This window comes from Athene cunicularia, assembly GCF_003259725.1.
Source record: "Athene cunicularia isolate RWA chromosome 3 unlocalized genomic scaffold, athCun1 chr3_part1, whole genome shotgun sequence".
Classification (NCBI taxonomy): Eukaryota; Metazoa; Chordata; class Aves; order Strigiformes; family Strigidae; genus Athene; species Athene cunicularia.
Window position 1 is genome coordinate 102,942,801 of NW_020799097.1, and position 15,030 is coordinate 102,957,830.

The 15,030-nt window shown below is 34.9% G+C and overlaps 1 protein-coding gene across 1 annotated transcript in view; it reads left to right on the forward strand.

Moving 5' to 3' along the window:
* Positions 1-15,030, forward strand: part of SPATA17 (spermatogenesis associated 17) — a gene marked incomplete at its 5' end in the record, with an annotated part of 89,964 nt that overhangs the window by 64,311 nt on the left and 10,623 nt on the right. Inside the window, one exon of the mRNA XM_026844634.1 lies at positions 3,486-3,621. Coding sequence (XP_026700435.1) covers positions 3,486-3,621 — 136 coding nt within the window. The remainder of the gene's footprint in view (positions 1-3,485; positions 3,622-15,030) is intronic.

The window sequence follows — 15,030 nt, forward strand, 5'->3', positions numbered from 1 at the left end:
GAGGGAGATGCAGGACAGGATAACTGAAGTGAGAAAGCAATTTTTATTTTTGTTAACACCCAGTATCTAGAGTGTCTTTCAAAATTTAAATACACACCCCTAGCAGCTGTCAAATCCAGGATTGGCTACTAAGGCAAGGCTTCTAGGTCTTTTTATGCTAGTTAAGTTCAAGACAGTGTGGTCCTGACAACTGTGCAGCTGGCCTTCATTACCAGTGACACTGCCAGCTGTGGTCCTGGTCCTCCCTCAGGTTGTATATGTATAATAGTGCTAGTTGTAGAGCCTTGAGATTCCCATTTTGGTTCCAACTGTCTTGAATGCATTCTTTGGCATATCTCTCATTCAAACTTGTGGAGGATGAAAAGAAATAATTTTTGATTTTAAAATTTATTTCTTCAGGGACAGTTCACCTCCCTTTAAATCATCAACTTCTGGAAAGGCTCAGCTTATACTATGTTTTATAGCATGATAGAATATCAGTACAGAATTTAATTCTTCTTTGATCCTGGTATTTCTGTCTCTGTAACATTTACTGAAAATATTTGAGAATTTTTGAATTTTCACTTAAATCACAAGGAAAAGCTGAAACCCAAATGTAAGATTCCTGAGTGTGAGCTTTTTGTGGAGAAAAACTATTGAAGTCTAAACTTGTGCAGTTGATAATGGCATCATACCATTGTCTGGATTTAATTTTCTCCTCCTTCCATCACTCTCTTCTGTCACATTCAGAGCACATACTGTCATTAATTTGGGGAAAAGCTGTGTCAGGTGTATATATAGAGCTACAGAACACAATACCATTACTGTTTTGCAGTGCTATTGCTTTTTACTATTATTATTGGTTGTGGGGGTATAATGACTTTTGTATGACTCCCATTAATTTGGTTACCCTACTTAACACAAAAAATTGTTTTAATGTTCTTTTTAATTACTTATTCACATAGAGTAATGAAAATTCTTACTTGCTTTAAACAGACATTGAATTTGCAAGCATATGATCATTTCTTGTGGTTAGATTGCTATTGCTGTAAGGATCTGCCCACCTGGCTCTGACAGCAGAACTATAGACAGAAATTAAAAAAGAAAGTTTCTACTTTAGACTACTTTATACTGTTATAACCTATTGGATTTTTAATGTTTTTCATTTCAACATTTTTTTTATTGTTCAATGTTCTTCCTCAAAAATTCATAATTGATTTAGTTTTTTTTATTCAGCCACAGACATACATTCCAGGTTGTATGACACATATTCCAGCTAATGATCTTAGAGGGGATATGCAGCAGAATGCAGAACACGTTTGTGCTAAACTACACATGGAACTTACTGTTAGGTGTGTCTTGAAGTGTCACAGTGTATGTATTTTTTTTGTTTGTAATCATGATAGAACATAGATCAGTCTGAGTATTTATTTGCCAAAAAGACAAAGATTAACTGATCCACTGTAAAATCAAAAGCTCTATGTAGGAAATTTTATAGGGAAAAATACAATAATTGACTTTATCTTCTACTTTCCTCAATAATTTTTTTGCCATTTTGTGTATAAATTTTACAGACATAATATTCATATTGAATTATGAATGCAATGGCTTAACTAAATTCTATGCATATATGGGCAAATCTCTAAACTGCTAGCCTTGTCTTCTCAGCTATCCAGTCCCCTGAGAAAGCCAATTTTCTTTCATGTCTGAACAAAAGAAAAATGTACTATTAAAATGCAATTCAGAAGTGATAAAAACTGCAAGTGGAGCAGCCGGCTCACAGCACCTTCGATGTATTCTCTGGGACACTGGGGCCACATTAATTTGTGTGTGTGTGTGATGTCCATCCCATGTGCAAATTAGCATTACAAGTACCATAATCTGTCTTATGTGAGTGTGTCCTTTCCCATGAGTATACACATGCTACTATAGCTTGGTATAATTTAAAAGCCTGCTAACTCAGTGTTTTTCTTTTGCTAACTTTACATGACATTTGTTTGTGGTACTTAATAGAATAAGTTGATATAGCTGGCAAGATTCTAAAACAGTTTTTATGAAACTGGAAAGAAGAACATGTAATTTTAAAAAAGAAACACTCAAACAGTTGCTGATGGATCAATTAGTCCAAATAAATACTTTTCTGAGTCTATATCAGCTGAGAGACAAAGAAACGTTTTTTTTTAATCCCCATCTTTATCAAAAACTTGTTTGACTGCCTAACTCAGGATTCTGAAAAGCTTTCAACTAGGAAAAGGTTTTAATTAACTATACCTGTTGTCACGGCAGTTAAAGTGATGCTTTGAACTTCTGATTTTCTAATTTTACTACATAATTTTTCCTGCACATGTAGAACAAAGAATGCATGTTACTTTTTCAGAATACCAGCAATGATAAACTTAATTCACAAGATTTTCCTTTATCTTAAAATGTACCTGTTCTTATAACTCTCTTGCGAACTGAAATAGATGGAACTAAGACATCTTTGTAGGGTCTCTTTCAGAGCCTTTATATATAAGATGTCTTTCACCTTTTTCCATACAGTTTGCTGTGGAACCTACCCAGAAAACCTGTAGCTGTCCATGAGAGTTAGGGACATCCATCTGAAAACCTCTTCCATGCCCAAAGTGGGTAGCTGAAGCTTCACTGTTCAGTGTCATTATAGAAGCAGGGAGTGCGCCATCAGTATGACCAAAGGTGAAAGAATCGAGCTCCAAAAGATTGCTAGTTTGGATATAATTATAACTTGAGAGTAAATTACACAGTTTGTGAATTCAGAATAAGTAAATTCTTTGCTTTGTGGTCTGCCAATACATGAAAGTCACCAGTACTATTTGTATAAGTTTCTATTTTTCTAGACGAGAATATGGTTTATTTAGCTTTGGTTAACAGATATCAGAGGATGTATACCTGGTTTAATGTACAGGGAGCAAGTTTACCTTGGTTTATGCTTATACTGCTGGCATGATTGAAAATGCTTCTGTCCTGATGGAACTATCAGGTTGAGGTTATGTGTTGGGGGCCTACAGGACTTGTAAAGTGGATGCAGGTTCTCCAGAAATGAGCTCTGTACTTGTGCAGGTGCATGCCTGCCATTGGCAGCTGGCACAGGCTGCACTGCCTGCTAAGACTTGAGGTATCAACATGCAGCTCCCAGCTAATTGAACCCTGCTCATTCTCTCTTCACATCACACCAGCTGGTAGTACAGATACAGCCAAAGTAATAATCTAATAATGCAAGTGAACCAGGTTATATCTTTGTACAGAAAGTCTTCAATTTATCCTGTTGAAACTCTGTATCTCTTTGCTCCAAATTTAATTTAAAAGCAGCTATAGGAGAAATTGCAGTAATCCTCTCAAAATACTGACAGGGAACATTAAGAAGGTAGTGGAAAATAGCAGGAACATGTGTCCATGTCGCCTCCTGTAGGGTTGGTATCTATGATTTACATCAATCCTGTGGCATCTAGAGTAGAGCATAACGGATTTTAAATGTTCCTGAATTTCAGATTTCTGCCATTTTCTTCGTATCGTAAAAATCAGAAGTATGAGCCATCAATTCATAGGACAGGCAAATACAGCCAAGAAACTTATGGAACTAAACACTTCAGAGAAATACAGCCTAAGAAGTGGGTAGCAGACAAGGTAAGTCACTGCAAAAATTAACAAATGGTTTAATTTTTTAGATTGTTATTGTATTAGAACTAAGCAAATTAGGGCCTGATCCAGAGATCATGGAAATCAGTGGTAATCTTTCTGGCATGCTATAATATCACATAGATCTGATGTGATGAGATGAAGCTTCCTCAACTCTGTTAATTTCAATTTGAGGAAATTCGACACCTCTCCTACCTACAAAATAAGGATTTAAAAGCCTGAATAACTTCATCTTTGGTTATATAAGTTTTGCAAAGTGTTGTTCTATCTGTATTGCTTTTTCTGAGAGATTGCATATTTACTCTTGCGTATTAAGATAAACCTTCAGAAAATTATGGCAAAACCTGATTAAAAAACCCAAAATATTTTACTGCTTACATTCTTAGGATAATTCTAACTATTAGTGATGAACTGTTTTTATTTTAAGTTAGTCTTATTAAACTGCCTGCTTTGTCAGGAACATCTCATATATTTCTGGTATTCTAGTGCTGCAAGAGGTAATTTTCCTCAGAACGTGTTCTAACAGGAGTTTGTGTAATGTTTGCATTACTTCTATTTGTATTGGGTATCATAATCATGTTAAAATTTTCCAGTAGATGGATAACAGAAAGTGGCATAGAACCATAAAGATAGTTAAGGGACTGGATCATCCTTTGTATGAGGAGAGGCTGAGAGTGCTGGAACTCTTCAGTCTGGAGAAGAGAGGGCTCAGGGGAGATCTTATCAATGTGTATAAACACCTGATAGGAGGGAATGAAGAAGAGGAAGCCAGATTCCTCTCAGACTCAGTAGTGTCCAGTGACAGGACAAGAGGCAATGGACACAAACTGAGATGTATAAAATTCCATTTGAACACAAGAAAACACTTTTTTTTTTTTTTTTTTTTTTTTTTAAAGAGATTGTAGAGTTTCCATTTCGGAGGTATTCAAAACCTAACTGGACACATTCCTGGGCAACCTGCTCTAGCTAAGTAGTGGGATTGGACTAGATGATCTCAAGAGGTCTCTTCCAACCTTAACAATTTTGTGATATATGATTATTTATTTCCCTGAAAGTAACTTAACCTTTGTAAATATATAACAAGTTCCAAGGAATTTTAGTTTGAGAAGTAATATTTTTTAAAAATAATTGTTCCTCAAAGCTTTAAGCTTTAAAAATGAGCTCAGAGTAAAATTTTGGTATTTTAACATACATTAATTAAATCTCATTGCAAATAAAGGCACAAAGATCAACATTCAAAAAAAAAAGATCTGAATTTGTCTTTCAAAAGCAAGGAGTGGAGGATATGACTGGCTGAAGTCCCACAGCATAAGTATGATATATAAAAAAAATCTAACAGTCTTATTGGTGGTATTCATCTTGTTCTGCAGAGACTTCTTTTTCCAGTCCTTAGCAGTTCTTGATCTGGCTCAGATGGTGATATCAAACAATGTAAAGATATTTTGTATATCATACCACACATGTATGTAATATATAAATTATGGGCTTAGCTGAAACAAATAAACTCACTTGTGATCTTGAATAGATTTCAGCCTAAATGTCTGGAGCTGAATAGCTGTATACATTAACCCAACATGACATACAGCCTTCCAACCCCAATTCTAAATCAATATGAAGCTTCAATTAGGAGCCGCTTACCCAAACAGAGAGATAAGAGGAGAAAAGAGCTATTTATGACCTACCTGCTGCTTTAATGGGTCATCATTATCAGAAAAAAAAATCCCCACCCAAATCCCCACCTCAACATTATATTTAAATAGAAAAGGTCCTATAGGCAGATGTGAGGTCATAGTTTCATAACTGTTAAATTTGAAATAACTCTGTCTCTTTTTTTCTAAACTGTATTACAACTTTGTATATGTCAGTGCTATGAACAAAGTTATCGTGTTCTAATGAATCACTGGGCTAAAGTGCATGTATCAAAATATTACTAAAAACAATCAAGTTTTTGCTTAACACTGCTAAACACAACCATTCTTTGAGTTTCCCATGAGGTGATATTTCTGTAGATGCAACTTCTATTACAACCCAATAGCTGATAACCCTGCCATGATGAATATTCAGCTTCTGACAGCATTATACTAGAGAAGTTTTGCTTGTCATTGCTGGTTAGACAAAATATTGTGTAAGTTCTTCCAAGGAGTCAGTTCAGGGGTCAGTGGATCAGTGAGCCCTCTGAGCTGCTGAGGTATTGTTTGATATTGGCTGGCTTTTTTTTTTAAACTACCTATAAGAAAATTTCCTTGTATATGTTCACAAGCATGTCCTAGTTACATTTTTCAGAGGTTTTCATGTGTTTATGCATTTTAATTCAAGTCACAAAAAGATTAGTATGTAAATTCTATAACTGTTTTAGAAGCAAAATGAACAATGAAAAGTACTGCCTTACTATATTTCTTCTAGAAAATGAAAGGGTATTAGCATAGACTTCCTCTAAACATAATAATTACCATAGATATGTGAGGAAAAGTGAATACTTCTTCTTTTCATCTAGTTACAATCTGAAAATTTTTATCTCATTCTGTGTACATTTCAAAAAAGTTTCTGAGTTAAGGTTTTGTGGTTTAACACCAGCCAGCAACTGAACACCATGCAGCTGCTTGCTCACTGCTCCCCCCTCCCAGGTGGACAGGGAGGGGAATCAAAAAAAGGGAAAAACTTGTGGGTTGAGATAAGAACAGTTTGATAACTAAAATAAAATTTTAAAATAATAATAAAATAATAATTAAAAGAAATATAACATAAAGAGGGAGGAATAAAACCAAGCAAAGATAAGTGATGCCCAATGAAACTGCTCACCACCTGCTGACAGGTGCCTGAGCAGTGATCCACCCCTCTTGGCCAACTCCCCCTGATTTATATACTGAGATGGTATAGAATGTCCATTTGGCTAGTTCAGGTCAGCTGTTCTGGCCATGCTTCCTCACAGCTTTTTGTGCACCTCCTCACTGGTAGAGCATGGGAAACTGAAAAATTCTTAATTTAGAATAAGTACTACTTAGCAGCAACTAAAACATCAGTGTTATAACTGTTATTATCACACTAAATCCAAAACACAGCACTGTACCAGCTATTAGGAAGCAAATTAACTTTATCCCAGCTAAAACCAGGATATAAGGTAAAAACTGTTGTATTTGAATTCTTCATTAAAAATAAACAAGAAATGAAAATACTGTACCTCTAGTGAATCTGAATATATTTAGTTTACCCAGTAGTAAACCACTATAAAAATAAACATGTTTGCATATTTTTAGTTTGATATTGTATGTCTAAATACTGTGGAAAGCCTTTGATAGAATTTATGTGAGAATACAAAAAATTTACCAGTCACCATGAATTTAATTACACTGATAGGTTCCAAGGTAGCTGGACAGTCAAGGGATCAAATACACTAACTGCAATCTTTCAGTTGTCAAAACACTCACATATGTTCATATTTACTGAGGCAGAAATGATAGTTTACAGCATTTAATCGGTATTGGAATTAGTTTGCATATGCATTTTAGAAAACTGACTTTAATGACAGCATTTAATATTTTCTTATTTGCAAAATTCAGAAAGTGACATTTTAAGATATTCCTACCTGATAGATTCTTTCCTCTGATGTCTTATTATAGGTGAATTACAGTACAACTGAATCACTCTTTCATTATTTGCACAGGCATTTTGGCCCTAAACAGAATTTTATTATCTACAAAGCATAAAAATACCTAGTACTGCAAAGAATTAATTTAGAGAACCTAAGCATATTGCACAGAACATAAAGTTGACCTTTACCGTCTACAGCTTCTGGAATGGAGTGGGATGTGGAACACATCATAGATTTAATGTGGCACAACGCTGTCTGCAGAAACTTGGGTGGGACTGTGACTGCCTGCCCATTGCACCCGATGATTGAATCTGCTGTCACCAGCATCCTGATAATAATGAACATTCAGCTTAACGACCGTGATTATGATTATCATAATTGATGTGCAAGTGCAGTGTGTGGGGATCATTACAGCTGAACTGTACAGCAGAGAAACATGCCTTAGTTATGGATAATTTTACTTTTATGCATTGATTGGGATAAAATATGCCTTTCAAGTTCAACAGGCCATCTTAATATAATTTTATGAAGATTTTTTACATGTATGAATTGATGATTATGTGCTTCCTGCAAAACAGTCATTCTAGCTGTTTGTTTTGAATTGTTTCATTCCATTAATAATGGGAAATAATTAAATAATTAGACATTGTTGAGTGGAAATCACTTATAGGATACTGCCAGCATTAATCAAATATCAAGTTCAAATATTTCTGTCATGGTCTTGCTTAGGCCAGGGAAAATAGCCCTTGTAATTCAAGACCAACACAATTCTATTTTTGGTGGAGCAGTAGAAATTGGGCTGTAGTCCACACTACTGGCATTTTCACACTGTATTGTATAGCCATTAGAATAGGCAATAATTAGTCCTTATATATATTGTATCACTTCCATCTTTGTCACCAGAGGCAGAGAATTACAGGCTCACATTCAGCTAGTGTAGATAAAGGTACAATCAACAGCTTCAGTCAATTTTGTTCGACAGTGATTGCCTTCAGCTGAGATTATATGAAGTTGCAGAAGTATTTAATTAAATCATGACACATGTAACAGATAAACACCACTGTTTGTATGTATTTTAAGAGTTTATATAAATAATGTTATAATGCAAAATATAGAGTTTCATTGATTTACACTAGCTGTAAACTTGGCTTTTTGTCCAAGAACTGTAAGAAATTTTCCATCTTGGATAACAGAGATAACAGACTATGGAAAAAATTATTCATGTTTCACTTGCTTTCTACCATAAAGAAGATTGTAAGGACCAAATCTCTATGAATTGCATAATTCCTCTCACATGACTTCACTAAGTTTGTGTGATGGACACACAAAGTGTTCTCTTTTTCAAGGAATTCATCCTATTTTATATATCTGCTGCCTCTGAAATTTCAATATCCTCTATGGTTTTCATTGTTGCTCCCATTTTGGCCCAAGTGGAATCACATTATCAGGTAGCGTCCTAAGTTCCAGATATGTGGGAACAGGTCCCCAAGGAGGACGTAATATGGCCTGAAAATCTCAGTGCCTTAGAAAGTGAGTGTGACTCTTCTACATGGCCATGGTCATCCCATTTTCTTCCACATTCTTCTGAGACCACTGCATCCTGTGGTTCCACAGCAAATTTATCTCCATATAGTATTACTGTGAGGGAAAAATAGGGTGGAAGCGGGGAAGCGATGTGTTCTGTTTGAAAATTAGTTTCATCCCTTGTAGGACAACAAACACAGCAATGATGTGTCTAGCAGATGGTGTCATTATGTGTCAGAATACCGGCTTGATACACTATTCATGCTTTTCCATCCCTGACTATACTGAAATTTATGTAAATTTCACCTTAGCTCCCTTTTTCCTAATCTTATAGCGATTGGACTTGAGATAAGTATAATGTATGTATCTTAGATTGTGACTCCATGCTTTTTTTCATTTTAATTAGGAAAAATTATTACATGAGGATATTTTCTAATACAGTGTGATATTAACTAATATACATCTGTACTTTCAGCTGTATTACATGTTTGAGAACTTTTAAGGCCATGTTTACTAGGGTGCTTTGTGACAGAAGTTACTAATGTACAGTGAGAAGAGCTAGCACATATTCTGAATATCAGATTCTTATTTCTCCAATCCAATTGCAATGTGTTTTCCTAGGCAGTGCAGAGCTGACATAATGTGATAGCCAGAAGTGGCTCTATTGTAGTGGAATTATTAGATGACCTGTAAGAGTTTGCTTTTTACACTACCAGTTTCCTCATGAGCCATGTCAGGGATAATAAGGGGTTGTTGCCAAAGTGTGTTGCACTCCAGCAAGTTCTGGCCAATGACATGGCTCCTGTATGATTATTACTGCTGGCATGACTTGATGTATCTATTCAGATGCTACAAATGGACCCTTAGTTTGAGTTATCAACTATCTGTTCCCAAGATAAGGCTGCTTTCTGTCACTTTTCTTTCCACCCTGAGTCCTGCACCAAACCAAATAATTTAAACCTAAGGATCTAGTCATACAACAATACATCCTATACTATTCATAGAAAGTCTATCCTTTGTACCCTGTAGCATAAATTTTCTGCTCTCAGATCAACAATTGTGAATCAGAATGTTGCTGTATCTTCATGCCAAAACCAACTTAATTCCCTGCCTCCACGTAAGGCAATTCCCACAGCAGCATAACTCTTCAGAGCTGCAACCTCCTTGGAGTTCAGACATTTGGCTACCCAGTTAGGTAATACCAAAAAAGAGCAGTGTTTCCCAATTTAATATCACAGACCAGCTTAATAAGCAAGTGGTTGCTGAAAATGGGTAACAAAAAATGGCTTAAAGTAACTTTTGCAACTTCTGAATTCTTTGTTCTTTTTAGTAAATGTCATGATGTGCTGTTGAGAAGCAAATGTATTAAAAAAGGCAGGGGTATGTCATATCCAACAAAGGGAACACCAGACATTACCTCTCATTCACAGGACTAGAATGGAATATCTCTCTTTGATATGCACCCATTCAGTCTTCCAGGAAAGCAAATGACAATTTCAACTTTTGACAGTTGACATAATGATTTTTCCAGATTTCTTAATGACATTGTCATATTTAGAGAAATAGATTTTGTTATGAAGATCACTTTCAGAGGTTCTGCTGAAAAGGTTCTTGAGCTGTAGATTGTTTCCTTTGAGAAAATCCTTAAGGTCACCGCTGCTGGGCTGCCTTTGAAAAATGCTACTCTTGATATATGTTATGCAAATTGTTATTAGCTATCAGAAATCTTTTTCTTAGGTTTAGAAGGAAGGTAAACACTGTGAAGCAAATTAAAATATACAAAATGTATCCCTGGCTACTGTTTAAATGCAGAAAAGAATTTGTGGATAACTGGAAGACTGAAAAGAAAGATTGGAAAAACTTTCTTGTGAAGGTTACTGATGAGTTACAGGGTCTGATTTTGAGGAAATACTACAAAGTAGTGACTGAGAAGAGCCAAACCATTCAGTTATTTGCATAAGAAAATATATTGTCACCAATCTTCTAATCGGATCCATTCTAGTGGTTATTTGTAAGGTTTTGTTAGCAACTAGTTGAATATTTTATAAAACCTGATTTTCAGTTCTGTAATTTCTCAATGGGAAAATGCAGTCCCTTGATGATGATCCAAGGCTTTGAAGAATAAATTGATTTGTAAGAGAAAATTAGATGGTACTTATTATACTGTCTAACAACCAATCCTGTATCATTTGTCTGTTGGATGATAAATGTCTTGCTTTGCCTACCTTCCTCATTTAATAATGCAATGTGTATGTTTGTGGCATAAAAGAAAATCTTGCTTTTTAGTAAGAGCTAACTTGAACCAATATTTCTTTGAGGGAAGTATATGCATGTTTTAATTTCCTAAAGAATTCTTATTGTACACATTGCTTAAACATTTTAAAGGTTCTTGTTTAATCAGAAACACTTTAGAAATAGAGTATCTTGAACAACTCATTCAGTACATTCTTACAGGAACTTGTGGCAGAGCTTTTAATGCAAAAAAATAAAGTCAGTTGAGGTGGGAATGGTAAAGTTTGAAGTTACACCTGATTTGTTTATGTTGGGTTTAGGTGTTCACTATTTGGGTATTATTTTATTTGTTGGAACTGAAAATTCTCACAATAAACTGGAAGTGCTTGGCCTTGCCTTTTGATGATGGCTATGGATGGGTTGTTTAGCATTCTTGGAATTAAGTAGATTTTTTTTATATATATCTAGCAAACATAATGTATTTCAATTCAATTCAATTTGCCACAATATTGAATTTAAAAGGCTATATTTTGAAGTCTTTAAAATTCTTTATGGAACATATCTGCAAAAGCAAGCTACTTATTATTTGGTAATTCTCACCTAGACCTTGCTTGTGCTGGTTAAATAGAGTTGAAATGAAAGTAACAGAAAGCTTTTCACAATCCTCTAGGAATTACATGGTCCATGCAACTGTTGAAAAATGCAGGTATGAGAACTGATCCTCAGAGCCTAGTATGATGAGATATATGCATGGAGCTAGGCTAATTTGCATCAGATAAGGATCTGGCCCATAATGAATATAATCAATATGTAGACAAATGCTATTTAGAAAGAATGTTCTAGGACAAATGGTGTTACCCATTTTCACAGAAAAATAGACGCTTTTTTTTTTTTTTTTAATCTCATCTTTAAATGCATATTGCTGGTGAGTTTGCAAATTGAAGTCTAAGATCAGAAGCACATATTCTGGTGAGTTCTTGCAACAGATATACTTAGGACTACAGAATGTTGCTTCTTAAACTGATGCCCTCAATGACATATTTTATCACACTGACCCATTATGATCGAACGGTTGTATAATCTGTAATGTTACTAATACCTATAGCTGTTCTGGATGGATTTTAAGATGTTATGCCAGGTATATGCCCAAGATGAAAGACTGCAAGTTCTTGTTTTGATGATGTCTCCAGAGAGCAAGAGTATATTATTCTTAGAACAGTAGGACTTCAGTGCAGTAAAATGGATTTTAAAGTAATCTACATTCCCTGAATAGGAAAAAATCACAGTAAAAGATAGCTTTGTGCACTTACACTAGAATCAATGAGAGACTGTAAGTAATACAGACTGCTTGTTGTCTTAATGGTTTGATGTAAGTAGCTACTGCTTTTTTCCTTAAAATTTATATAATGATTCAACTCTGAACTTCTTTGCTACATTTTAAATAGTAATATGATATTCACTTCGGAATACACTTCAGTGTTTATTCATTTAATGCAATGATTTTCAACATGCCTTTTATAAATTCAGGTTAAAAGCATGTTCCACCATGATAGAGATAAACTTTATTCTTTCTTCTCTTAAAATTTTTGTTTATATCACCATAAAATATGTAGGGAAACTTAAAAGGCATATCCACATAAGAATTTATTTATGAGTAGATGTATAAACGTGTGCTAATATTCTACAATGAGAGTTATGGAATTAATCAGGAATAACCTTTGCACTTCAGATTCAGACTTCACTTCCATTTGAATAACCTCGCAAGCTTTGATGAGTTAATATACAGAGGTAACAGCACCTAAAGTAAAGGGGATAAAATATAAAGGCTGTGATGTACTCAGTGTCTGTTTCACAACTGTTTTTTTTTTGTTGTTTTGTTTTCCATAATGAGACTATTTGAGTAGGAATTTACTTTTTGACTGTGATAACATGAACTAATAATATTTCTAGCCAGTAGCTTTGAGGCATGTTATGATGTCTCACCTGTAGTTGCATGAAGGAATGACAGGATAAACAGTAAGCACTTATCATTAGCAACTGAATACCCTGCTCTTTTAAAGTACAATTTGTTAGGAATGAAAGTCTCAAACTTAGGGGGGGGAAAAAAAGAAAAAGAGAAACAATAAAAACGTTGCATATTAACAGTCTTTGTACCCTAATGCGAAGCTGCTTGATTGAGCAGCATAGTGTCAACCATGTCTTTCTTCTAATGCTAAAAGTAATGCACATAGACAGAGTGACAATCAGAGTACAGCCTCCCATCAGCTGTAATTAATCTTTTAGTTAACAGAGACTAGAAAAGCTTCTCATCAGCCTCTTCTGAAGTCTGAGGCACCCTGTTTTTTGATGTTTGCATTCTGAGTAAAATTGTCCCCACCAGTTCTAACAAATTGAAACACCAGGCTAATTATGGCAGCTAATGAAGTGTGTGGAATGGTCACAGCTTGTTGTGAAACTGTTCCTTCAGCTCAGATTAGAGTTTCATCAATCACTTTTTTAAACTGATCCAGAATTGCTTCTGCCCAGTGCTTGGCATTTTTAATGCTGTTTCTGTAATTGGTTTTTTCCCCAAAGCTTAAGCTATTTTTTGAAATATTACATTCTCAGGACAGGACTTACAAACTCCAGTTTATAAAAAAACATTTCATTATCACCTCTATCAGCTGATCAAGTGCTAGAAAGCTAATAAAAGAAGCAGAAATATAAAATTTGATATATTGCTTTTAATCCAGCTAAAGGTAGCAATAAAGCATATACACATATATGTATATGAATCATTATTACTGTGGGCTGGATGTATACTGCAATCTCATGAGACATGGTTTGTGGGCTGGATGGTTCAGATCCCACTGAAGGACCTAAATGAAATGAATGACTTGGTCTTAGCTTATTTCCTAGTGGATTGTGGTCCTCCATATATCACTCAAAGAGTTTGGCATGATTTGTAGGTTTTGCACATGCCCAAGACTTTGGCAGGAGTAAGACCAAAATGTGTTGCTATTTAAAGAATTTCAACACTTCAGGTCAAATTCAAAGTCTTCAGAGAAGTATGGAAAACTTTACAGTATAACTTATATTGCTACTACACTGTCAATGAATAAATTAGCATATAAAACATTGTAAAAATTTCTAGTTCCTGTTCATTTATAGATATATTAGTACTGAGCTATAGATTGAAAGTTCTGCATAGACATTAAAGACATAGATGTTAAAGAAAGTTTAAGGCTAAATTCTTTCCTCAGCATGGACAACAGAGTGTAGAATTTAGTTTGGAAGTTATCTAGCTGAAAAGTGAAAGAAACTTTTGCTTATATACTACCATAGAATATGATTGCACAAGTTGTTACATTTAGTATATATAGCATGTATTCATATCAGAACTATGACAGCATGATTTTAGTTTTTGAAATGTTCAACAATCTATTTTTTAAATTTGTGCTAATATGTGTAATCCATTTCATTTATCTGAACACTGTTGAATCTGAAATAATGTTTGGCTATAAATATCAGCTGTTCCTCTCCCTGAAGTTTCTTAATCAGCAGCAGTTTGACAGAACTAGCTTCATGTCAATGCCAAAACAAATCTGTGGCGCCTGAGTGAATAATCAGTGTTGCTGATGCTATTCCTGAACTGTATCAAAGAACTGGTGGATTTACATGAGAGAGAAAAAGTGCCAATAAAAAATGAAGAAAAACATGACACAAAGAAGATATGTTATCATATATGAGTAAATACAGACAGAAAAAATAGCAATAGGTTTTATCAAGAGCTATTTTTTCAGTTTGTTGATTAGTGAGAGCATAACACTGGATAGATTGAGTAGTTTTTCTAGTATTAGCTGATCTCCAAAGTAAGCTGCCTGCAAAACAAGAAAGGCCTTTTCCTGTCTGATCATCTCAATCTCTTCTGAAGGTAGTTTGTATTTGCAAAACAGGAAAGCTGTTTTTCCCTTTAGCTTTCAGCATGGCAAGGACACATTGCTGATTCATGTTTAGCTAGTTGCCCACCAGGACCACCAGGACCTCTTCTCTAGCGCTGCTACCCAGCCTGT